Here is a 27,452-nt window from a genome sequence, read left to right on the forward strand (position 1 = left end):
TTAAGCTCAATATTCAATATTTAGACTATTACAGTAGCTCATAGTGGAAGAGTTAAGCTCGGTTTAAAGGAGCAATCTGCAGTTCAAACAATAACAAAGAGGACACCCAGCTACTGTTAATAGTGAAAAGCTGTGGGATGGGGCTGGAGAAAATGTAACCACTCTCAAATCCATAGACAGAGCTATGGATGCAAGGACTGACCATTGATACCAAAATTATGGTCTTAACCATGTTTTGAGACTATACAGTGTTTGTTTAGAATTACAATGTTTACAGACAGAGGAGTTAAACAAGAATATTTTCGGTTCTGATGGGGTACGACAGTTGAACGAAGCTAATGAGGCATCGGTCAAGAATCAATGGGTATATATAATTCATTTAAAAGTCAATAAATGTACGTAGCAATTGAAGATAATATTGGGGAAGAGAAGCACTTGTAGTTTCTCTCTTTATCTACCTTGTACTAACTGTGACTTCTAAGCTGTGAGACTAAAATGGGGTCGTCCTTCCAAAAAAGTGCTTTCAACTGTTCACTCACCTTCAGAACAAAACAGAAATCTGTTGGGGCCTTGTATTTGTTTTTGAACTCTTTGCCATAGTACACATTTACATTGTCGAACTGGACGAAACACACCAGGTCACGAGATGTCTGTGGGGAAAAAAGGTAGTCAAACTTGAATCTTGAATGACAGTATTGTGTTCGAACACTAAAGCCCAACTTCAAATAATGTGACCACTTAATCAATGCCTTGCAACAAGAGCCAGTAGCCACTGTAGCCTTTCAGTAGCACCTACAATTTAAGGATGTCATGTATGAATGGTGTCTGTATGAATAACTGTTGCCACAAGATGAAAGATGTAAGTGAATATAGGTAGCCAGTGAGGTGCAAATACTGCAGTTGTATTTTTAGAGCGGCTTGAAGGGAACAAGGGGTTGATACGGCAAAAAGTATTCAGCACTATAACTTTGTAGTCCAAGAGTAAAGAACCTCCCAGCCATTTCATGAAGGTCTCAGTTGACATTGAGATTTTCAGACTTCTATTTTTCTCTTACCTTTTTTTTGTTGTTGCGGGGAAAAGGGTTACTTTTGATCACATAGCAACTGAACTGTGTATGTATGTTGGGTTAGCTGGGAGTGTACAGTGTTCTGTTCACACTAAACTGAGGCTGACTGGGCCATATATTCAGTGGATGTGTTTTCTTTATCTGGGTTGTAGCCCAAGATGTCCCTTTTTGACCTCTGAACTTTGATCTGCTGACCTTGCTCTTCCCTTTGGGTACATAATAAATTCCAGAGGCCCGCAGCAGGAAGAGCCGCTGTTTCCACGACTTCTTGCCATCCTCCCTGAGATAGAGCACCCCCTCTAAGTCAGGCACGATGATGGAGGTCCCACAGAAGTTCTCCTGTGTGGGGAGGAGGCAGGAAGGGAGCAAGAAGTCACAGAAAGGTCACATCATTGGAAACTGTCACTCAACATGAAGTCTCACATCTTTTCAGTGGTCTAGTCTACGTGGTGGTGTTTGTGTTGTTTACCTCCACGAGTAACTCCTTGTCTCTGTCTTTCATGTCTTTGATAGTTTTCTTGTCCTTCTTCCACAGATAAAAGTTCTATCGTGAGAAAAATATTAGCGTTACCATGCCTGTTAAAATAAGTCAAAGGGTCATATACATTTTACAACAACAACAAAAATCACGCATGGTACTTCAACCTTTATCTTAACTGATGTGAAGAGTTTGGAGAGCAATAGTAGCCATGCTATTCAACAGGGATTTAAGTCAAATGATATTTTCTTATATTCACAAGGATTTACACGGTAATCATGTTTCCACGGAAGAATGAAAGCACTTAATAGTTGTAAGAATACACAATGTAGTATTTTAGAAATGAGACAATCCCTCACACATTTTTCCATACACTTCAGGCCTGCATATGATACGACAGCCTCTCGCTGCCAACAGCCAAAACGCATTAATACATTACAAAGGGCTCTGTTGGAACAATAAACATTGTTTCAACATTATTAAATTGCCATGTCTTTCACTGGCGGACATTTTGTTTGATGCATTAATGTGAAGATGACATAAAGGGGTCTGTCTGTTTTGAAAGGATATCTCATGATTGAGCAAACATTTGAAAGTAACCAGAGTTGAAATAATGGAGAGATTGATTTGCAAAAACAGAGAGGCCAAGAAAAATGGTCTGCTGAGTATTGAGCTGTCGGGATATCATGACCAGACCACCTCACTTTATTTGAAATCAGGGCAGTCGGCAAAACCTTTTTCAATTCTTCTTATGGAACAGGCATTTCTGATGATAACTATGCAGGATGTGTGTTTGTTCTATGTTTACTCAGCACAAATGATACACTTAGAAAGTGATTGCAGTTTGAAAAAGAAATGTGAAAAACTCACCTGAGGGTTTTTGAAGACTTCATATTTGTCTGGTCTCTCTTGGAAGATAACTTTGTTTTCACTGTCCCTTGTCCATGCAGACAGTGGGTCTACTAGGTTCTCGTGATCTTCAAAACCCCTTTCTGTCAATACAAAGGCACACGGAGCTCACACAATAATCTGTTATTCATCTATTATAATGTGCTATTATGTTAGTCCTTGGAAAATAATCTATCAGGGGTCAGTCAAATAATGATAAGATGGAGCCTTTGGCCTACCAACATGTAATCCTTTTTACATTTACTTATGTTGAATGAGATTATTGATAGTATGGTCAATAATCATTATTGCAATGCCTTTTTTCACAGAAAAATATGCTGTAGAATATAATGGTGACCCTAACCCTGATAAAATGTCAAACACAGCTATGAAAATGTACACTCTTCACTGCATACATTAATTTAGTTTTGTAAGGTACTGTTATTTTTCTAAACAATTCTAGCATATCACCAAATATAGTTTACGAGACCAATGCACATGGACACACATGGTTTGAGGTAGATTTCACTAACATACAATTCTCTATTTACAGTTCTACGCAGAATGGTATTGCGCTTAAAATGGACCCAATAAAAGCAAGTCACTCATTTGCTTACAGATTTAAAGTGGCATTACAACACATTAAGAGTACTATTAAGAGAACTTTCTGCTTCTTCCCACCACGTTGCCCACCCACACTCTGGTGTTTCATCATCATGTCTGGGCGTTTCACTGTAGTTTCACCATGTGTCTCAATGACAGGCTACTAGTACTAATTAAAACAGAGACAGCCTTTAAGCATTAGCCAATAGCTTCCAGGGCTGTAGTCTGTGGCCAGGCCTATTACTGCCATTAAATGGCTGGTGAGGGCGTGAGACTTTGCCCCTAAAGGAGTCCTATAGGGAGTGGTTACGAGTTCAAATCCCATTGAACTACATTACTGTATCTGCATGGTATGTTGCGATACAGGATGCTGTGTATGGTGAACACATGGATGTCTCACGGAAATGAAAGTATTATTTTTTTATTTATTTCACCTTTATTTTACCAGGTAGGCTAGTTAAGAACAAGTTCTCATTTACAACTGCGACCTGGCCAAGATAAAGCAAAGCAGTGCGACACAAACAACAACACAGAGTTACACATGGAATAAACAAACATACAGTCAATAATACAATAGAGAAAGTCTATATACGGTGTGTGCAAATGAGGTAGGATAAGGGGGGTGAGGCATTAAATAGGCCATAGTGGCAAAATTATTACAGTATGGCAAATTAAACACTGGGGTGATAGATGTGCAGAAGATGAGTGTGCAAGTAGCGGTACTGGGGTGCAAAGGAGCAAAATAAATCAAATAAATAACAATATGGTGATGAGGTAGTTGGATGGGCTCTTTACAGATTGGCTATGTACAAGTGCAGTGATCTGTGAGCTGCTCTGACAGCTGGTGCTTAAAGCTAGTGAGGGAGACATGAGTCTCCAGCTTCAGTGATTTTTGCAGTTCGTTCCAGTCATTGGCAGCAGAGAACTGGAAGGAACTATACCTGCTGGAGCGCGTGCTGCGGGTGGGTGCTGCTATGGTGACCAGTGAGCTGAGATAAGACGGGGCTTTACCTAGCAACAACTTATAGATGACCTGGAGCCAGTGGGTTTGGCGACGGATATGAAGCGAGGGCCAGCCAATGAGAGCATACAGGTCGCAGTGGTGTAGTATATGGGGCTTTGGTGACAAAATGGATGGCACTGTGATAGACTGCATCCATTTTGCTGAGTAGAGTGTTGGAGGCTATTTTGTAAATGACATCGCCGAAGTCAAGGATCCGTAGGATGGTCAGTTTTACGAAGGTATGTTTGGCAGCATGCGTGAAGGATGCTTTGTTGCAAAATAGGAAGCTGATTCTAGATTTAATTTTGGATTGGAGATGCTTAATGTGAGACTGGAAGGAGAGTTTACAGTCTAACCAGACAACTAGGTATTTGTAGTTGTCCACATATTCTAAGTCAGAACCGTCCAGAGTAGTGACGCAGGACGGGTGGGTAGGTGTGGGCAGCGATCGGTTGAAGAGCATGCATTAAGTTTTGCTTGCATTTAAGAACATTTGGAGGCCACGGAAGGAGAGTTGTATGGCATTGGAGCTCGTCTGGAGGTTAGTTAACACAGTGTCCAAAGAAGGGCCAGAAGTATACAGAATGGTGTTGTCTGCATAGAGGTGGATCAGAGAATCACCAGCAGCAAGAGCGACATCATTGATGTATACAGAGAAAAGAGTCGGCCCGAGGCTTGAACCCTGTGGCACCCCCATAGAGACTGCCAGAGGTCTGGACAACAGGCCCTCCGATTTGACACACTGAACTCTGTCAGAGAAGTAGTTGGTGAACCAGGCAAGGCAGTCATTTGAGAAACCAAGGCTGTTGAGTCTGCCGATAAGAATGTGGTGATTGACAGAGTCGAAAGCCTTGGCCAGGTCGATGAATACAGCTGCACAGTATTGTATTTTATCGATGGCGGTTATGATATCGTTTAGGACCTTGAGCGTGGCTGAGGTGCACCCATGACCAGCTCGGAAACCAGATTGCATAGCGGAGAAAGTACGGTGAGATTCGAAATGGTCGGTGATCTGTTTGTTAACTTGGCTTTCGAAGACCTTAGAAAGGCAGGGTAGGATAGATATAGGTCTGTAGCAATTTGGGTCTAGAGTGTCTCCCCCTTTGAAGAGGGGGATGACCGCGGCAGCTTTCCAGACGATACGAAAGAGAGGTTGAACAAGCTAGTAATAGGGGTTGCAACAATTTCGGCGGACAATTGTAGGCAGAGAGGGTCCAGATTGTCTAGCCATGCTTATTTGTAGGGGTCCGGATTTTGCAGCTCTGTCAGAACATCGGCTATCTGAGTAAGTAAATGGCACTTTAAGGGGGTAGACTTCAGCTTTAATTTTACAATGCCAACAGAGGTAAGCTATTAGTGTACATTTGACAATTTTCCAGAACATTTGCACCATGTAACATGTACAGTAAAACATTACGTTCACAAGGAATTTTTAGGACGCAGATCAAAATCTATTTCATTTCCAATCGATCAGATATGTTTTGAGGTTTTATAGAAGCAGACGTACTGTATGCCTTCAAACAAAAATAGGTTTTGTTGCGAGTGGGGCGTAGCTGTGTCATAGACAGGAGTGGAGCATTGAGCATACAGTCATATCAGCAGTACTTCTGGTTTGTTCAAGAGTAACACCCTGTCATGGAATATAGTCTTGAGGGCTAGCATGTGGCAGTCTAAAATGTCATGCGGGTGAGGTGGCCAACATTGGTCTTCAAATAGCCCTCATGACAAAAAATAAACCAAGTGTTGACCAGGGGGGAAGTTCCTTTTTCCACTCATCTCCATTGGGGTTTACAATACAGGCAAATGCACCACTGTATTCAAATTGCACTAACAGGAATTCAAAGACTTTCATGAAGTCAAGTTGTGCTCCGCCGTTATAGAATATGGGCAATGGTTTGAAGGTTTGTCTTGACTCTCCATAAACTGACTGCAATTAGAGGAATGAGCTTAGTGTTATAGGGGACCTGTCACGAATCCCACCGAAGATGGTGCCTCTTCCTGTTCGGGCGGCGCTCGGCGGTCGTCGTCACCGGCCTACTAGCTGCCATCGATTCTATTATTTTTGTTTCTGTTAGTTTGGGCTGATTGGGTGCACCTGTTTTGAGTTTAGTTTTGTGGGTAGGCTATTTAAGGGCAGTAAGCCCGCTGGCTTTTGTGCGGGCTTGTTTCTCTGTTATTTGGTGTTGGATTGTATTGTGGATTTATTATTTTTTCTGGACAGTTTAGTCCTGTGTTTTGGACTCGTATTTTCATGCGCCCGTGTGTTTAGGGCATGATCGTTTTTCCCTGTCTACTGGAAAATAAATCCACGTTCTTGAATCCCTGCTCTCTGCGCTTGACTCCTCCACCCAGTACTCCTAGCAGCTCTGAGAGGACCAGAAAGGATTACAGATGATCAGAAATGTATTACATCAGGTAAATCATGATTTGCATGTTTTTCCCAAAAGTAGGGCTTCTCCAGAGCAAACCAAAGACATGGTAATGAGCTGACTGAACGAAAATGTTGCCTATAAAGTCCAACAGTAGCTGAGGTAGAGAGATGGAGGATTGAGGTCATGAGGACTATATTTCCGCATAACAGGGAGGATGACTGACCGTGTCCAATGCAGGAAATGAAACCCACCTGCCTGGTGTGTGTGTGTGCGTGTGTGTGGTGGGATGCATCAACACCTCATTGTGTGCTCACCACAGCAAGGCTGTCATCGTGAATCAATGAAAACACAGTCCATCATCTGGACCTGAATAAAATCCCACCTGGTATATCACCCTCTGTATGTGTGGTATAGAGTTAGTGCATTGAAACCACAGAACAGTATATATTGTGTGTGCGTGCATGCGTGGGTCTGTGTGTGTTTGGCGAGAGGATCAGGCTCACCAAGCTGCAGCTCGGGGTTGGTCTCTGACAGGCTCCAGTCCACGTTGCAGTCACAGTGGGTCTTCTCAAACAGGTTGTCCAGAACATCCCTCACTGTCTGTCTCTCATCCACCATCAGTGTCTTGGAGCTACCGTCATGCATCACCACCTTCACCACCAGCTGCATAGAGATAAGAGACATTTACAGAGATGAACATTTAAATATTGGCGGCATTGGAAAGTATGTATTGTGTACTAAATCCTAGTAATACGTGTAATGACAGTAGGACACTGTCCAGGTTGCCGTTTCATGTTTTATTTATGTGTTACAGAACGAGATGTGAGCTTCTTATAATCATAGCTTTAATGTATATGACAGCTTTATAGCCCAGAGTGTGTTTCCAGTATGATGTTGATGAGAAAACAGTACAGGTGTGGGGGGAATAATACAGATGCCTTGATTCCAGCTGACCGTTGTATAACAGTCCTCAAAAAGCTAGCCGCTACCGCTAGCATTGGCGCTAGCTGAGCAGTCATAGAGCATTGAATGATCATTAGCCTCTATGGAGCTATGGCGGTCATGGTCTTGCTATCGCCCCATAAATAAAGCCCAAAATAGACTGGAATTAAGCTCACACTTCCTGGCTCATGTGGCCTTGAACTTCCTGTCGTCTGGCAACAGATCCCGACTTAGGAAGCAGAGAAGCTTCGCAGACCATCCAGAGGTCAGCCAAGTTGTGTCATAAAAATGTGCCTTTCGAAGACGATAGCGTCGTAGAGGATTTGTCGTTTTAGATCAGGTTTTTCCGCCATCTCCTACGAAGAATAATGGATGGATGTGCACCATATAGTTAAGTAGTGTGTGTAATGGATCACTTCTAGAATTAGGTGTCTTCAAACGAGTGGATTCACAAAGGAAATGTGCTCATTCTGGAACGTTCGCTTTAACCTTTAGAACACATGAAGGAAAAGGCCTCATTGGCGTTTGACCACAGAGAACGACACTGCAGACCACTGAGAAATGAAACGTCTCTCTGCTCAGGACAGGAGTTTCTATGAAACCGACCAGAGAAGGCAGAAAGTCTGTTTCCTGAACCTTCATTAGTGCCATTTTATATTACCATTAGGCACATAGGGCTACATGACATAGGCCTAGTCTAGTTACCTTACACACTGCTTCAGGCATTTACCAAAAAAACGCATTTAACCTTTATTTTGACATGGAGTCATGCTGAGACCAAGGTCTCGTTTACAGATGAGCCCTGTAATTACAAGCATATACACATCAATACAATATGAAAACAAAACAGAGATGCAAAACACAGTCATGGAAAACAAGCACATTCTTCATTAAAAAGGTCCTCAATCAGCTGTCTGAAATGCCCTAGATGCACCAATTCATCCAATTTTAGAAAGTTTGGGAGATTATTCCACAAGTAAGCTGATTTACCTAACTCTGTAGACACCGAAGGAATTTCCAGAGTTAGCCATCCCTGAGACCGGTATGGTAATGCGTATGTCTAAAGCGGAAGTTTTTGTAAAATAGCTTTATAAACAAAAAGAGAGAAATGCATCAATCTACGAGACTTCAAAGAGGGCCAACCTACTTTCTGACACAGAATCCAGTGATGTGCACTGAACCTATTGCCCGTAATAAAGCGCAATGCGCTGTGATAAACTACATACATCCAATGGTTTCAGCGTTTTGGTAGCTGCCTTCATATATAGATGGTGTCGTCATAGTCTGGGACCGGCAGGAATGTTGACTGAATTATCTGCTTTCTGTTATTTAATGAGAGGCATGACCTATATCTAAATACAAAGCTTATTTTTATTCTCAGCTTCTTAACTAACTTATATATGCCATAGATATTTACAGCGTCTTCAGAAAGTATTCACACCCAATATTTTGTTGTGTTATAAAGTGAGATTAAAATTGATTTGCAATTTTTTTGTCAACAATCTACACACAATACTAATATACTGTATCTTGTTTACGTAAGTATTCAACCCCCTGTTAATCAATACATGTTAGAATCATCTTCTGCAGCGATTACAGCTGTAAATCTTTCTGGGTAAGTCTCTAAGAGCTTTCCACACCTGGATTGTGCAACATTTGCCCATTATTCTTTTCAAAATTCTTCAAGCTCTGTCATATTAGTTGTTGATAACCCTTTCCAGGTCTTGCCATTAATTTTCAAGCAGATTTAAGTCAAAACTGTAACTCTGCCACTCAGGAACATTCACTGTCTTCTTGGTAAGGTACTCCAGAGTAGAGCTAGCCTTTTTTTGTTATTATCTTGCTGAAAGGTGAATTCATCTCCCAGTGTCTAATGGAAAGCTTACTGAACCAGGTTTTCCTCTTGGATTTTGCCTGTGATTAACTCTACCCTGTTTATTTTGTATCCTGAAAACATTCCTTAACAATTACAAGCATACCCATAACATGATGCAGCCACCACTATGCTTGGAATATGTAGAGTGGTACTCAGTAATGTGTTGTGATGGATTTGCCCCAAAAATAACACTTTGTATTCAGGACAAAAAGTTAATTGGTTTGCCACATATTTTGCAGTATTACTTTAGTGCCTTGTTGCAAACAGGATGCAAGTTTTGTAATATTTTTTTTCTATATAGGCTTCCTTCTTTTCGCTTTGTCACTTAGTTTAGTATTATGGTGTAACTACAATGTTGTTGATCCATCCTCAGTTTTCTGCTATGACAGCCATTAAACTAAATTCACCATTGGACTCATGGTGAAATCCCTGAGCGGTTTCCTTCCTCTCCGGCAACTGAGTTAGGAAGAAGGCCTGTGTCTTTGTAATGACTAGGGGTATTGATACACCATCCAAAGTGTAATTAATAACTTCACCATGCTCAAAGGGAAATTCAATGTCTGTTTTTTAGCATCTACTAATAAATGCCCTTCTTTGCGAGACATTGGTAAACCTCCCTGCTCTTTGTGGTTGAATCTGTGTTTGAAATTCACTGCTTGAGTGAGGGACCTTACAGATAATTGTATGTGTAGTTTAGATGAGGTAGTCATAAAAAAATATTTTAAACCCTATTATTGCACACAGAGTGAGTCCATGCAACTTATACTTGTTAAGCAATATTTTACTACTGAACATATTTAGGCTTGCCATAACAAAGGGGTTGAATACTTCTTGACTCAAGACCTTTCAGCTTTTCATTTTTTATTAATTTGTAAAAATTCTGAAAAACATAATTCCATTGTGACATTATGGGGTATTGTGTTTAGGCCAGTGACCAAAAATCTCAATTTAATCAAATTTTAATTCAGGTTGTAACACAACAAAATGTGTAAAAGGTCAAGGGGTGTGAATACTTTCTGAAGGCACTGTATAAGCAAGGACACAATCAATGTTGGCACCATCCAATGTGCTTATGCATAAATCATCATATACCATTTTAAGTGTTTTGGAAAATAACATATACTTGGTTTTACCTGCATTAAGTACCAATTTCAGTTCAACAAAGCCTTTCTGCAATGGAATAAAGGCAGATTGTAGCTCTGAAAGAGCCCGGTCAACTGTGGGGCAATAGCATACACAACTGTGTCATCTGCATACAGGTGTATGTTCAAATTTCTTGCAGATAGACCAATATTGTTTTTATAGACAGTAAAAAGTACAGGACCTAAAATCGACCCCTGTGGGACACCTTTCGTATTATCAAGGAAACTTGACTTAACACCATCAGAGAATACACATTGTGTCCTTTCTGTCAGGTAGTTTTTAAACCAATTACATGATGCCTGATCCAGGCCAACTTCAGACAATCTTTGAATTAGTAGAAAGTGGTCAACGGTATCAAAGGCTTTTGACAGAACAATGAAGAGGGCAGCACAGAGTTTCCAGAGTTTCCTACAATTTACCATATCATTTAAAACCAGTGATTCAGCAGAGATGGTGCTATGATTTGACCTTAAAGCAGATTGATAAGCACTTAGAATGAATTTCTTAGCTAGGAAAGATATAAACTGAAAGTTGATAGGCAAGACAGTTTAGAGATCGGGCAATAATTATTTAGGTCGGAGGGGTCACCAGCTTTGTGGAGAGGAAGCACATGGGCAACCTTCCAAACCCTGGAGTTAGCACCAGAGATAATCGTCAGGTTAAAAGTATGAGTCAATGATTCCGCAATCAGGGGAACATAAAGCTGCAACAAGAAAGGATCAAGCAGATCAGCCCCAGTGCATTTTAATAAAAAAAAGTATCAAGCAAGGCGTCTAGTTGTTGAAATTAAAACAAAGATTGACTAGAAGTTGACAGATCTTTCATTGAGTAAACTAGAGGCTGGGAGACGGGAAGCAGTTTAACTGTTTTCCAAAATTCAGAGCGATCACCAGCAGTCTAAGATAGAACTTAGAGTGTAGCTTGATTTGATCTTTCTTAATTGAAGAAGTGCATCTATTTTGTAATTGCCTGAAAAGCTGCCAATCCGCTACTGAGTGACAGTGTTTGACATGTTCCAATGTCATGTTATGATGCTGTTATGACAGCTCATTACATCTATTAAATAATATTAATGATGGTTTATTTTCAAAAGCAATATTGCGGTGAATCTGAGTAAAATTGTAGATTTCACAAACCAAGCTATTTTCTTTCTTGCTAGCAGTAGTGCCTGAAAGGCCACATGTGTCAGTGATTTAGCAGACGGCTGCTTTGAAGATGTGGAAGTGTCCACAAATCACACAGAGAAGGAAACCATTTTGTCCTGTGTAAGGCAGACATCAATTATCAGGATGAATGGAAACAGAAAAGAGAATGATCATTCAGCTTGACTGCTGTTCAGGGTTTTCTTTCCTTCTCCCCGAAATGCCTCTTTTGGTTGGTGGACAATGTGTTGGATTTTGTATAGTGTTTCGCCCTCTGTCATGCTACTTACCTTTTTGACTTTGGCCTCTTTCAGCTTCTCCAATGCCAGTTTGATTTTGTCTGCTTTCATTTGTGCCTCTATTTCTTCCTGAAGGAAAATCAATGATTGGTTTTTAATTAAGTGACATAGAGCACAGTAGGTTTATAATTAAGCAATAAGGCCCGAGGGGGTGTGGTATATGGCTAATATATCAGGGCTAAGGGCTGTTCTTAGGCACAACGCATTGCGGAGTGGTATATTGGCCTTTTATCACAAACCCCCGAGGTGTCTTATTGCTATTATAAACTGGTTACCAATGCAATTAGAGTAGTAAAAATAAATGTTTTGTCATACCCGTGGTATACGGTCTGACATACCACGGCTGTCAGCCAATCAGCATTCAGGGCTTGAACCAACCAGTTTATAACACACAACAGATCCTTGCTACTGTTTATAATGTATATTAGTCATACGTTACGTAACATAGGTTATGAAAAACGGATGATGCTTGATGGCTATTGAATGAGGTCAGATAATGATGGACTCAGAGCCATATACTGGATACATACATCTCCATACAGTATATGCCTCTGAATGGACAAATAGCAGAGCAGGAGCTGAGTGATGATGAACAGTATTATGGGTATTGTTATGTGTGACTGTGATGGATACCTGGTGTTTTTCATCTCCATCGGATGCGGTCAGAAGGACTGTTAAATGAATAAAATCTCTCACACTAACCCCTCTATCGATCCTGTTACTCTTTCCTCCCCATCCATGTGTGTGTTTGGTCCATTCCAGACAGAATCCCTGCTTTTCCCTCTGAGGTATTGTAATAGATGCCCCAGTGGCCTGGGCCAAGAAACAATCTCACTACGACTTCACTGTGAGAAGGTGGTAAATACAATACCATCCTTCCCTGACATCTAGTACATGTATAGCGTCATTATACAGGCCCTCCATCTTGCAAGTATCTGTTTCAAGCACCTAATGTAAACAATGAATTTGTGTTGATCTAAATTCCAATTAGTCACACTAGAAAAGAGCGTCTGCTACAGTAAAGTGAGAAAAACAATGTGGATATAATCAAATGAGTCTGTGCTGTCTCTCTCAGGATGAGATGTGGCTGACAGGCTTTAAAACCATGGTAGAGTGTAGCTTGTTCACTTCCTCTGTGCTCAGCTAAAGGCCTTTAGTGCTGGCCTAGGTGTGGAACCTTAGCTGACTCACCTTGGAGGGCTTAGCATGCTGTGGAAGCGTAGGTGGCGAGTGAATGGGTGCGGGGGAGTCAGCTAGTGGGGCGCTAAAGGTGTTGGGGCCCCTCTCGGGCGAGGTGGGGGTGGAGAGTGAGGGGACTGGGTAGAAGCTGAGCCCATGCGAAGCGGGAGGTAGGTCCGGGTGCGGCGCTTCAGCCTCTTTCTTCCCTCCTAGCTCCGCCGCCAGCTTCTCCTCTGTATCATTGAGGTCGGCCATCAAATCAGCCATCAGTGCGTCCAAGTCATTTTCCTCCAATTCATTCAGGGATTCGACTGTGTAGAAAAGAGGGAAAACAAAATGAAGCTCAAGCTACAGTATAATAACAATGGACATTTTGACCTTGCTATGACACAAGCTCCAGACAAATACTGCTTGTTTTGCACTGAGTGAAAGCCGGAGGCCTACAGCTATAATTGGTGTGTAGGCTGGATCTTAATCTCTGTCTGAAATTAGAGCCTGAACAGTAGCCAGACATATTCCAGAGGTATGATTAGTAACTCTTTTCCTACCTCTCTGCGTCATTGGTTCAATCTTAATTTCTGGTAATTTTCTAGGTAATTGATGTCATTCTTCCCCCGAAAAGTGACCCACTGGAGAAATAATAGGCGTCAAACTGTACCAAAGTTAGAAAAGGCCGACGTTGGCCTCTGGGATTTTTAAACTGATATCTGAGCCATTTTAACACTATATTTTTAACACTAGCAGTGTTAGGTAGGGCCATAATTAGGCTTATGATTTACCGTTCATATCAGCGAAGCCCATGGAGAAGTTCATTTCTCTGCTTGAGCTAGAAGGTGGCTCTGGGGGCAGCGTTTCAACCCCAAGACTCTGCAGGGAAAAACAAAGAACAAAGGAGTTTAACAATAAACCAAAGACAACAACTCCAGTCCCCATGTAGCCATCTGGATTTTTAAATCCAATGTGGAGTTCCAGGAACTCAAATAAAGTATGCTGATTCTTGCATAGAAAACAGTTGAAGGACTAATGCCAAATTCATGAAATCAAATGAGAAATGATGTTCAATATGAGGTATTTCAGGCAACATGGAGTTTTAATAGAAAACACAAAGTGGGTGGAAAAGTATCAAGTGATCATACGTGTCTTCAAACAGTTATGCTAACGTCTACCCTGCTTATGAGTTTAACGTTTTACCCCCTTTCTTAAAGTGGTTCTCTCGCTGTTTCGCGGGTGCTTGGCAGTCTGAAGTGTCTTGTTGAGCGCTCGTGTGTTTTAGTGTTACTGTCATGTTTCTCATAAGCAGTGCTTTATTTACAAGTGGTTTCGGTCCAAATAGACAGGGAACAATCCGAAACATCTCTACCGTGTTGCCCATAGAATATCATTGTTATTATGTTACCAGCAACTTTTCAACGGAATGAGGAGTAACATATGCATCTTACAGGAAGATGGGGTCCATAATACTGACCATATTGTATTGTAGATCTGTGTGTATGAATAATGTATACATGTTTTTCTTGCGGGTTTGCATAATAGTCAGCAACTGCTGGCATTTGGGGGATCACCTTGAAGAAATAAAGAGAGATGAATGCTGTCTTCCCTGGTGAGCGAAAGCATAGCAGTCATGACTACTGTCAGTTTGAAACTTCAGGACATTTATTGTGTACGGTATATTGGATCGTGTGAGGTTCTTTTATCAACAGTTGTTGGGGATTTCTATCCTGTGTGACTGCTGGCATCCGTTGTAAAGATGTTTAAACATGCAGCATGACAAACTTTACGAGTCACAGGCATTTCTAACATTTCTAAGAATGTAATAAACATTTGTAAGTATTTATAAAGGCTTATTCATGGATGTTGTTATTAATATAGTGTTTACAAAGGGTGAGTTACAAATGCCCCAGGCGTTGCTGTTGTGTGCGGACTGAACTCACCTGGGTGAGGAGATCCATCTCCCCCAACAAGTCACTGAACATAGCGTCTATGTCGTCCATCTGTTGAAGACAAGTCAAGGGATGAGCGAGGAAAGACCTAGAACCTATAACATTGGTAATAGGTAAAGTCGTAGATTGAGACTGATACATTACATCTCAATACAAGAACGCTATCTCCAACCGGAGAATGTTAGGAATGAGTTTTGAGATTATATTTAAGATTGTCATGCGCAAACATACTGTGTCACCTTTGAAAAAGTGCACACTAACTTCAACACACACACATTGCATTTCTCCATTTCTGTGTTGAACCGCCAACTGTAGGAGATTACTGCACTATAGAATGTTTTCATTCGTAATATGTAGCCAAGAGCCAAATGTTCTTGCTCAACCTCCCCAACATAGACTCCAGGAAGTAAAGCATGGTATGTATAACTCCAGGCATTCATTCCTTGTCAAGACATGCAGTGCCTTTCAAAACTCCTTTTTGGGGGAACTGCATGAGTACAACAAATGATGAAAGATTGTTCATTACTTGTTTCTTATGTTGTTTGGTTGATAATCCAATAATGTGGAATTCATAGAAAGTCAATCAATCAGATACTGGAATTCACTTCCTGGTTAGGCCAAACAAAAAAACAAACGTTCAAACAGACCTTCCCCTTGCCCAGAAATGCTACACCTACTGTATATCACTGATAGAGTATGTACAGTACGTTGATATCTTAGATTAGGGCTGTTGCTTTTATGCATTTGAAATGCAGACAGTGATATCTTTCCCTTTGATACTTTTAAAATGACCTCATAATTTGTCATTGCCTTGATTACATTCAAGACCACCTTTGAGTTCTCAAACTCAGGAAAATAATGATATGGTAAATTAAGTTAAAATAGTATCATTTTGGTATGCCCGGTAAATCATTAAATTAACTGAGGGTAAAAGTTATACCACAAATTATTACTCAATCACGATACCATCATTTTGAATTAGTTGCTTATCAAATTACTCATCAAGAAGGAAAATCCAGACCCACTTTTAACAGACATGATCAGATCCTCAGTTGTCATACTATGACTCCCATGGTACTATTGTTGGCATGAGTGTGTAGGCTTAATTTATCATGGGGCCACCTCCATCAATTTGATTTACTTAAGTCAAAGTAAAAAATAGATTGGGAGCCATATTTCGAGAGCTACTGTAGTCATGATGTACATTATGCTGTCTCTTTTTCACACACAATATGTTAAGCCCCATTATCTGTAGTAGAACAAATGTTACGGTGTGCCGGACTGTGCAGTCAAAACACAAATCGTGTTTTTCTATTGTAGAATATGGCTAATTTAGTAGTGATGTAGGATTGGTGAGTTGTATAGGATATGTAATTAAATATACTCATGCGTAATTCACATACAATTAATGTCAAATCCAAAATTCATATCAAAACAAACCATTGAAAATAAAAAGTTTTGTCAAGATATAATCTATGACCAACTAGACTGGCATTCGACGAACGTTAACTTCTCAAGAAAAAATGTGATTCACTGCTTCATGCAGGCATCATTATATACAGTAACGTTAGTGATATCAAGTTTCTCTAAAACTATTTTAACCCATAACAGATTGAGCACTTGTTTGTACAGATAACACCTGTGTGTGTGGGTATGTGTGTTGCTCCCCCACCCTTGCTAGAATGTCCGGTGTGTCCCAAAACAGAGGGAAGTGGTTACAGGGCAACTTCCTCTTGCTTCTCGTGATGTTGAAAGTATTTGTGAAGGTTGCAGGAGATGGTAATATGCAATGTCTTTTGCAAGCGCTGCAACTTTATACGCCTGATGTATTTGGTCCTCGCTAAATACCCCATGAGGTTAACATGATCATATCTTGTCAGTTTAACACTCAGAACACATGACTCTTATTTCACTCAAAATCTGATTATGGGCAAACAGTTGAAAATCCTATATTCAGTATTAAACGTGAGCAAATTCACGACAAAACAGCCAAATGTAAACAAAGTTCCTTCTGCCCCTCAGATGTAGACAGCCTGGTCTCGTAGACGTAATATAGGAAACGTAAATCCGGGACACTAAAATTAGTATGACATGTTACGTTTGGTATGGTTACGTAAGACTGATGTTGGCTAACACTTCCCCTATCCCTACCCTTAACCTTTTTAGCTAACACTTCACCTAACCTTAACGCTTTAGCGATCCCCTTCCCATAACCCTAACCTTAACCCTTTAACCCAACTCTTCAACTTAACCCCTAACCCCTAGCCTAGCTAAAGTCAGCCAGCTAGCTAACGTTTGCCACCTATTCGTAACATATTATGCACTTTTCAAATGCAAAACATATAGTAAATGTTGCAAATTCGTTACATGTTGTATATTTAGAAATGCGTAACACATAATACACCTTTAGCTATCCCCTTCCCCTAACCCTAACCCTAACCTCAACCCTTTAACCCAACTCCTAAACTTAACCCTAACCCCTAGCCTAGCTAATGTTAGCCAACTAACTAACATTAGCCACCTAGCTAATTAACATATCATACATTTTGCAAATTCGTAACATATAGTACTTTTTTCAAAATCGTAACATATTGTATATTTTGAAATTCGTAACACATGATACGGTTTGTCATTTGTAATATATCATAGGAAATGGGTGATGGACATCCACTAATTATTACATACCATACATATATTACGAATTACAAACCGTATTATGTGTTACTAAATGGAGTCCCTCGGATTTATGTACAGAATAATACGAAATGCTCTGAGACCAGGTTGCAGCCCAGTAGCAGAGGTTTGTGTGGTTACAACTGTTTAAGACAGCAGATGAAACAATGAGAAAATTAGACAGAGCATACTTTCTTACTAGGTTTCCCCCACTTCTATGCTCTGTAGTTGTTTTCCACTCTGCATTGGGTTTCTGTTTTGCTTTGTGTTATGACAACCCCAGAATATCATACAATAGCCATCTCTTGGTGATTTCTGGAAACGTCAGCAATCTACAAAACATACAAACACATTGTGTAGCTGATGTCAGTTTCCATTTGTGCTTGGACGTCACAGGAGGAAAGGATTAGTGTATCGGTCATTTAGATCCAGCCAGCTGTGTTTAAAAGCATAATTTTGAAGAGGATACTAAAGTGCACAGTGCCAAATCTCAACATTGCCTCTCTGAAGTGACTGAAAAATCACTAAGAGGTTGACTTTTCAGCAAACGGTCAGAACAGGGAAAGGGAAAAGGGATACCTAGTCAGTTGCACAACTGAATGCATTCAACTGAAATGTCTTCTGCATTTAACCCAACCCCTCTAAATCATAGTGGTAAGTAACACCCTTAGCTTGAATGAGAGACCAGTGTCAGTAGCTAGAGAATGGGTGAAACGTGACCTAACAACACCTACAACTATCTTTACGGCATATCATATCTTATATATTATTTTGTTTCAGCCCCAGGAAGATCTAATGGGGATCCTTCATAAATACAAATTCCACCTAGCCAGAGAGGACGGATTGAGAGAAGTCAGGAACAATACTCAATCAGTCGGCTCTGGTTAGTGGTTATATTCCACCCTGAGCAAACATGGTAGAAGATATTCAACAGAAAGCAGTTGGCAGCACTGACCTAGTTTATGTTCAATGCTATATTATCTGATTGGTGCAATACCCTATTGCTATCAAGATAATCTGTGACCCCACCCCTCTACATAGAAGCCCAGAAAGCCATGTTACTGGAAGATGCGTGTGTAACGGCTGTTGGAAGGAGAGGACCAAGGTGCAGCGTGGTACGTGTCCATATTTATTAAATGAACACTGAAATAACAAAAATAACAAAGAATAACAACCGAAACGGTTCTGGCTGGTGCAGACACACAACAGGAAACAACAACCCACAAAACACAGGTGGGATGAGGCTACCTAAGTATGGTTCTCAATCAGAAACAACGATAGACAGCTGCCTCTGATTGAGAACCACACTCGGCCAAACACATAGAAATATAAAACATAGAACAAAAACATAGAATGCCCACCCCAACTCACGCCTTGACCAAACCAAAAATAGAGACATAACAAAGGAACTAAGGTCAGGGCGTGACAGCGTGTCAAACCTCATAGCTTCATTTTGCTCAATACCTCCACAAACAGTTGAGTTGTAAGCTGCAAAGTGATGTCAGCAAAACCACTAACATCTATCTTAGTTGTCAGTTAACACCCATCATCCTGCTACATGAAATGTTATGCAAGACAGACACAGCATTTGTTACAATGTCCGTTTGTGTAAACACAAAACTACTAGGTATTTCAACCATCGCATCAACTTGAACTGAGCTGCAATTCAAACTGTATGTATGAGGAAGCCATTTTTCTTGAAATGTTGTGTGATTTTATCAACATGGAGGTTTGTTGACTCAGATGAAGAGTACATGCGTTCTCAGGGACTGTCTCAGGGACATCCATCTCAAAAATCTTAGGGTGCACAAAGTACGTGAAGATGGCTGGGGGTGGTTTGACAGTCCGGAAGTTGGAGAATTTTGCATTTTGCATCAAGTCATTTTTTAATGCATATCTAAGCATGGCTCTTCAGCTATCTGTATCCTCCTGACTGGTGGTTATTTTTTTCAAGAAACAAAATATGCTTCTCTGTATCTCTGCTACAATCTAGGTAAAATATTGAAAGGAATGTGAGTCTTATTCAGTACATTTCATTTTTGCTTGCTTTTCTAAAGGTTGGGAGATTGAGAACCAATCTGGGCTAGCTTAAGCCAACTCCATATAATTGCTACGTGGTTAGTAGTATTACAGATAAACTGTAATACTGATAAACTGTAATACTGTATTTTTAAAAACAGGACAAATCTGAGGGGGCACGTGCCCCTGTGCCTATAGGCAGGACATCTCTGTCAGTTTACTTCTTCTGTTCAGCGATCATCAAAAAAAGTACAGTTAAGAAACATCTTGTGTTTTAGGCCAAATATACAGAAGGTCTGCAGTGAGAATAGAAGTGCTTCGTGTTTGGAATTGAGGCGACCAGCATTATGATGAATTTCACATCTAGTTAAATAAATAAAAAATCCTGTTTGCAATAAGCCCCTAAAGCAACAACAAAATAGGCAAAGAAATTACCTTTATGTCCTGAATAGAAAGTGTTATGTTTGTGGCGAATCCAACACATCAGTGAGCACTACTCTTCATATTTTCAAGCTGTATCATGTTATGGGTATGCTTATCATCGACAAGGACTAGGGTTTTTTGGGGATAAAAGAAACGGAACAGAGCTAAGCCAAAGCAAAATCCTAGAGGAAAACCCGGTTCAGTCTGCTTTCCGAACAGACACTGGGAGACAAATTCACCTTTCAGCAAGACAATAATCTAAAACACAAGGCAAAATATACACTGGAGTTGCTTACCAAGATGACATTGAATATTCCTGAGTGGCCTAGTTACAGTTTGACTTAAATCGGCTTGAAAATCTATGGCAAGATTTGAAAATGGCTGTCCAGCAATGATCATCAACCAACTTGACAGAGCTTGAAGATTTTTTTAAATAATCATGTGCAAGTATTGCACAATCCAGGTGTGCAAAGCTCTTAGAGACTTACCCAGAAGACTCAGGGGGTTGAACACTTACAGTTGAAGTCAGAAGTTTACATACACTTAGGTTGAAGTCATTAAAACTTGTTTTTCAACCACTCCACTAATTCCTTCAAACTCAGTGCCTCTTTGCTTGACATCATGGGGAAATCAAAAGAAATCAGCCAAGACCTCAGAAAAAAAAATTGTAGACCTCCACAAGTCTGGTTCATCCTTGGGAGCAATTTCCAAATACCTGAAGGTACCACGTTCATCTGTACAAACAATAGTACACAGGTATAAATACCATGGGACCACGCAGCCATCATACCGCTCAGGAAGGAGACGCGTTCTGTCTCCTAGAGAGGAACGCACTTTGGTGCGAAAAGTGCAAATAAATCCCAGAATAACAGCAAAGGACCTTGTGAAGATGCTGGAGGAAACAGGTACAAAAGTATCTATATCCACAGTAAAACGAGTCCTATATCGACATAACCTGAAAGGCCGCTCTGCAAGAAAGAAGCCACTGCTCCAAAACCGCCATAAAAAAGCCAGACTACGGTTTGCAACTGCACATGGGGACAAAGTTTGTACTTTTTGGAGAAATGTCCTCTGGTCTGATGATACAAAAATAGAACTGTTTGGCCATAATGACCATCATTATGTTTGGAGGAAAAGGGGGAGGCTTGCAAGCCGAAGAACACCATCCCAACCGTGAAGCACGGGGGTGGCAGCATCATGTTGTGGGGGTGCTTTGCTGCAGCAGGGACTGGTGCACTTCACAAAATAGATGATATCATGAGGCAGTAAAATTATGTGGATATATTGAAGCAACATCTCAAGACATCAGTCAGGAAGTTAAAGCTTGGTCGCAAATGGGTTTTTCAAATGGACAATGACCCCAAGCCTACTTCCAAAGTTGTGGCAAAATGGCTTAAGGACAACAAAGGCAAGGTATTGGAGTGGCCATCACAAAGCCCTGACCTCAATCCTATAGAAAATTTGAGGGCCGAACTGAAAAAGCGTGTGAGGCCTACAAACCCGACTCAGTTACACCAGCTCTGTCAGAAGGAATGGGACAAAATTCATCCAACTTATTGTGGGACGCTTATGAAAGCTTCCCCGAAACGTTTGACCCAAGTTAAACAATTTAAAGGCAATGCTACCAAATACTAATTGAGTGTATGTAAACTTCTGACCCACTGGGAATGTGATGAAATAAATAAAAGCAGAAATAAATAATTCTCTCTACTATTATTCTGACATTTTACATTCTTAAAATAAAGTGGTTATCCTAACTGACCTAAGACATGGAATTTTTACTAGGATTAAATGTCAGGAATTGGGAAAAATTGAGTTTAAATATATTTGGCTAAGGTTTATGTAAACTTCCGACTTCAACTGTATGTAATCAATATATATTAGTGTTTTATTTTTTATGAATTCTTTACAAATGTTTCACTTTGACATTAGAGAGAATTTTCTGTAGATCATTGATAAGAAAATTACACTTAAATCCATTTTAATCCTACCTTGTAACACAACAAAACGTGGACAAAGTCAAGGGGTGTGAATACTTTCTGAAGGCACTGTATAAGTGCCTGTTGGTACAATAAAGATGATTAAAAAACGAACTCTCTCTCAAAACTAACAAAATATGGAAGTTTTCACAAAACCAGACGATAGTGCCAAAACCACACAAAGGGTTATAGAAATACACAGCCCTAATTACAGTTTCCACAGACATTCCTTTATACTGAATAAAAAAACATGGCATCTTGAGTCATTTTTGTATTTTCTAGCAAATTATTTTCCAAACTGATTAGGATCACTTCATTCATCAATTGTACACAGAGTTCAACCATTTACCTTTCACTTTGTTCTAACTCTTCCAAAAGACACACATACAAATACTGGATTGAATGCAACAAACATGTCTCTGTCACTAGCAAACACATTCATGGGTGGTAATTTCAACATTCACTATCAGGCACTCTGGGATATATGCAGATATTTACCTACATTAGCATATATCCCAGTGTGCCTTTAGAGTGAATGTTGGAAATACCACCCATGACTATGTTTGTTAGTGATAGAGATTAATTGATTGCGTTCACTTGCATGTGTATTTTCTATCTTCAAAAAGATTTCCCACCTCTTTACATTGTTGTGTTACAAAGTGGGATTAACATGTATTGATTTTAATTTTTGGTAATGACCTCCACCAAATAGTCTGTAATGTCAACGTGGAATAAAAATTCAAATGTTAGTAAAAAATATATGTGAAACTGAAAACACTAATATATCTTGATTATGTAACTATTCAACCCCCGAGTCAATACATGTTAGAGTCACCTTTAACAGCGATTACAGCTGTGAGTCTTTCTAGGTAAATTATTTGCACATCTGGATTGTACAATATTTGCACGTTATAATTGTACAATTCTTCAAGCTCTATCAAGTTGGTTGTTGATCATTGCTACAGAGACATTTTCAAGTCTTGCCATAGATTTTCAAGCCGATCTAAGTCAAAACTGTAACTAGGCCACTCAAGAACATTCAATATTGTCTCAGTGAGCAACTCCAGTGTACAGTATATTTGGCCTGGTGTTTAAGGTTATTGTCTGTTGGAAAGCAGACAACCAGGTTTTCCTCTAGGATTGTGCCTATGCTTAGCACTATTCTGTTTCTTTCATTCATAAAAAGAAGCTCCCTAGTCCTTGCCAATGACAAGCATACCCATAACATGATGCAGCCACCACCATGCTTGAAAGTATGAAGCGTGATATGTGTTGGATTTGCCCCAAACATAATGCTTTACATTGAGGACATAAAGTTAAATTCTTTGCCACATGTTTTGCAGTTTTACTTTAGCTCCTCATTGCAAACTGGATGCATGATTGGAATATTTGTATTCTGTACAGGCTTCCTTATTTACACTCTGTCAATTAGGTTAGTATTGTGCAGTAACTACAATGTTGTTGATCCATCCTCAGTTTTCTCCTATCACAGCTATTAAACTCTGTACTTGTTTTGAAGTGACCATTGGCCTCATGGTGAAATCCCTGAGTGGTTTCCTTCCTCTTCAGCAACTGAGTTAGGCAGAAAGCCTGTATCTTTGTAGTGATTGTGTGTATTGATACACCATCCAAAGTGTAATTAATAAAGTTACCATGCTCAAAGGGATATGCAATGTGTGCTTTTTTTATTTACAGATAATTGTATGTGTGGGGTACAGAGATGAGGTAGTCATTCAAAACTCATTTTAAACACTATTATTGTACACAGAGTGAGCCCATGCAATTTATGTGACTTGTTAAGCATATTTTTAATCCTGAACTTATTTAAGCTTGCCATAACAAGGGGCTTGAATATTGACTCAAAACATTTTAGCTTTTCATTTATTATTAATTTGTATAAAAAAAAGAAAAACATTATTCCACATTGACATTATGGGGTATGTGTGTAGGCCAGTGACAAAATCTACATTTAATCTACTTTAAATGCACGGTGTAACACAACAAAATGTGGAAAAAGTCAAGGGGTGTGAATAGTTTCTGAAGGTACTGTATGTTAATCAGCCCTCTGACACCATTTAAAATGTATTACTCCAAGGCTAAAAGTAAGCAATACAAAAGCGTCTGCTAAATGGCATATGTTATGGAATTATAAATCAATACAGAATAATTTAATAAACAATACTTTGTGGAATTAGAATTATGCATCCATATAGAAGGCATCCTTAAGGGATAGTTCACCCAAATTACAAAATGACAATGTCATAGTTCATAGACTTCTTAAAGATGCACTATGCAGAAATCGCTCTGCCATTTCCTGGTTGCAAAAATTCGAATAGTTTGCTTAATTTCAGTTTATGTGACAAAACAAGCAAGTGTAGTGTAGAGAATCATTGTACCATCTAAACCGCTGTTAAATATATTTTCCGTAACCAAAAAGATTGTATTTTCAGTTGTTTGAAGCTGGTGTACAAAACTGAAAGTGAAAGACGCAAAAAGAAAACTTAAGAACGTGAAGCATAGAAATAGCACACATCTTTATTTTACCCCAATTTCATGGTATCCAATTGGTAGTTACAGTCTTGTCTCATCACTGCAACTCCCATACAGACTTGGGAGAGGCATGGGTCCTCTGAAACACAACCCAACCAAGCTGCACTGCTTCTTGACACAATGCCCACTTAACCTGGAAGCCAGCCGCATCAAGGTGTCAGAGGAAACACCATACACCTAGCAACCATGTCAGCATGCGCTGCGCCCAGCCCACCACAGGAGTCCCTAGTGCGCGATGGTACAAGGACATCCCTGCCGGCCAAACACTTCCCTAACCCAGTCTATGCTGGGCCAATTGTGTGCCACCACATGGGTATCCCAGTCACAGCCAGCTGTGACAGAGCCTGGACTCAAACCCAGAATCTCTAGTGGCACAGCTAGCACTGCGATGCCTTAGACCACTGCGCCACTCGGGAGGCCCCCACATAGAACATATCTACCGTTTCTTAGACTTGCTTTCAATGACAATGACAGATCAATAACACACATTTCCATGTGAATTTGGTCAGGTCTGCCAAAAAGTTACATATTGCAGCTTTAAGGGTAAGGTAATTTTGGTGAACTATCACTTTAATTGGAACAAAATAACCTAAATGGAAATATATTGCATGTCAACTTCTCATTAGACAACATACAAAACATGCTGCATACAAAGTAATGTATATAATTATAATTATATGATTTAAAACTAAGTTTGCATTAAATTTCAATTCTAAACGCATTAACTCAGTAACTGGAATTTGCACAATTATAATACAATTCAAGGATGGAATTCCATTCCAATGATGTTTTTATTTTCTAATTCAAATTAAATTCTAACACAGACAGTCTAAATTCCAATTAAATTCAAATTAAATTCCAAGGATGTATTTCTTCTTCAATTCTTCAATAATATTCAGACTCTTTAAATTCCAATTCAATTCCAAAGGTGGTTCATGATCAATTCCAATTCAGACAGTCTACATTCCAATTCAAATCCAACTCCATTTCAGGGATAATTTTCTTTTACAATTCCTATTCAATTCTAATTATGTTTTTTGAAGATCGCTACAACTCCAATTCAACTCTCCAACTCCTGCTTGAATTCCAGAATGGATTTTGGAATTTGAAATTAATATGGAATTGACCCCAACCCTGATATCTACATTGTAAAGACTATGTAGACAACTAAAATATGGACCCACATATTCCATCTTGAAAAACTGGCACTTCAAAATAGTGTAATAATATGACAGTTACTTGCATGAAAACAACTCAAGATGTCAAACAGACCAGACTGATTTAAATTTGAGAGAAATGCAATCTATGTCAAAGTCTTCCAACATTCAGTCAAAAGAAATTCTGCCTACATCCTTCAGCATACACATGAAAGTTCAAATACACCTGACCTTCTGAAATAGGTTTTCCCCCTGGTCACTCCTTCCCTTTCTCATTGGAAAGTATTGAGAGAGATATTTCACAAGTGATTTTGCTTCTCTCTCTGTAATAGTGTCTGCAATCATTGGTGGTCATCTCAGCAGGAATTTCAGCAGCCAGGAACTTTCTGAACACCAATAGGGAGAAATAACTACTCTACTTGCCTTCCTGGCGGAATTAGAGGCTAACCAAGTCCTTCTAGCCTGGCTCCTGAGTCATACAACAGCCTATATTTAGTTAATAGTCAACCCTAGTTGGAAAGATAAAACACACAAGAACTGGCACGAGCCAGAATGGCTCATAGGAGCAGATCTCCTGTTTCTGCATGAGGCAGCTTGATGTACAAGTACACCCCCTGGACAAGATGCTAGTCTATCGCAGGGCCTTACCCCAATCTCTCTCCTTAATTCTGAGGGCCAAGCAGAGACGCATCGGGTCCCATTTTATGACTCTGGTATGACTCGGCTGGCGATTGAACTCCCATCCTTGCAATCTCAGAGCAGACACTCTAACCACACTCTACCGTGGAAACGGTGTAATGGTGTGGGGAATGTTTACCTGGCACATGTTAGGTCCCTTGATACAAATTGAGCAACGTTTGAACGCCACACCTTGTAGAATCCATGCCTCGAAGAATTCAGGTTGTTCTGTAGGAAAAGGGGGGTCCGACCCAATACTAGATGGGTGTACCTAATAAACTGGCCACTCTTTGCAATTCTGTCCTCTTTTAATCTGATATTAATACTATGTATCACTCAGGAAAACTTGACAACACAGACATACTCGTGTACGTAATCTGACATGTCTATGGAAAGTACATGATTTTCACATTGATGGTATCTGACATTTAGATAAAGACAGAAAAATAATTTGCTTAAGCCTGATGTAGAGAATATAACGAACATGATTGACATTGACAAATGAGGAGATGATCCTATTGTTAGTAGAGGTACTCTTTCAGTACTTACTGTGTACGCAAGCAGCATTGGAAGACAACGGTTAGTTATATAGTCTCTTCAGTGGATCAAGTGGATCCCAACAATAACAGAAATGGAACTCACCTTTGATACCTGAGTAATCCTTTTTCACGTATCGATAGAATAATAACAGGTTATAGGACGTCAATTATGTCTAGTTTTCTCTCTAATAACACTGAACAAACACCACAACTCATGAAGGGTTGGGTGTGTGGAGTTGGACTGTATCTGACTCAACAACTGTTACTTGAGTTTCCTGGTCTATGCGGAAGTTCAGGTCTAGACCTGTCAGTGCATTCCATCCAGAGCAGAGCTGAACACTTTTACAACACTGAGCTCTGGGCAGTGCCAAAGTTCGCATATCCACTTGCTTAACTGTAAAGTAATGGTGAGTATGTACATTACTGATAGGCGTGATTTAGCATTAAAAGTTAGAGAATAGTCTCTTTTATTTTTCGTGTAGTGCAGATCTCAATTTGAAAA

The 27,452-nt window shown here is 39.9% G+C and overlaps 1 protein-coding gene across 2 annotated transcripts in view; it reads right to left on the reverse strand.

The window, feature by feature from the left end:
* Positions 1-27,191, reverse strand: part of LOC120051091 (amyloid beta (A4) precursor protein-binding, family B, member 1 interacting protein) — a 30,858-nt gene extending 3,667 nt beyond the window's left edge. For both annotated transcript variants that reach the window (XM_038997742.1, XM_038997741.1), the window contains exons 1-10: positions 27,054-27,191; positions 14,924-14,983; positions 13,772-13,859; positions 13,005-13,303; positions 11,805-11,882; positions 6,915-7,074; positions 2,416-2,537; positions 1,537-1,611; positions 1,263-1,406; positions 540-650 (exon numbers count right to left, since the gene is read on the reverse strand). In XM_038997742.1, coding sequence (XP_038853670.1) covers positions 540-650; positions 1,263-1,406; positions 1,537-1,611; positions 2,416-2,537; positions 6,915-7,074; positions 11,805-11,882; positions 13,005-13,303; positions 13,772-13,859; positions 14,924-14,983 — 1,137 coding nt within the window. In that variant the 5' untranslated portion in view covers positions 27,054-27,191. The remainder of the gene's footprint in view (positions 1-539; positions 651-1,262; positions 1,407-1,536; positions 1,612-2,415; positions 2,538-6,914; positions 7,075-11,804; positions 11,883-13,004; positions 13,304-13,771; positions 13,860-14,923; positions 14,984-27,053) is intronic.
* Between the last annotated feature and the right edge of the window lie 261 nt (positions 27,192-27,452).

Source organism: Salvelinus namaycush, chromosome 7 (genome assembly GCF_016432855.1).
Source record: "Salvelinus namaycush isolate Seneca chromosome 7, SaNama_1.0, whole genome shotgun sequence".
Taxonomy (NCBI): Eukaryota; Metazoa; Chordata; class Actinopteri; order Salmoniformes; family Salmonidae; genus Salvelinus; species Salvelinus namaycush.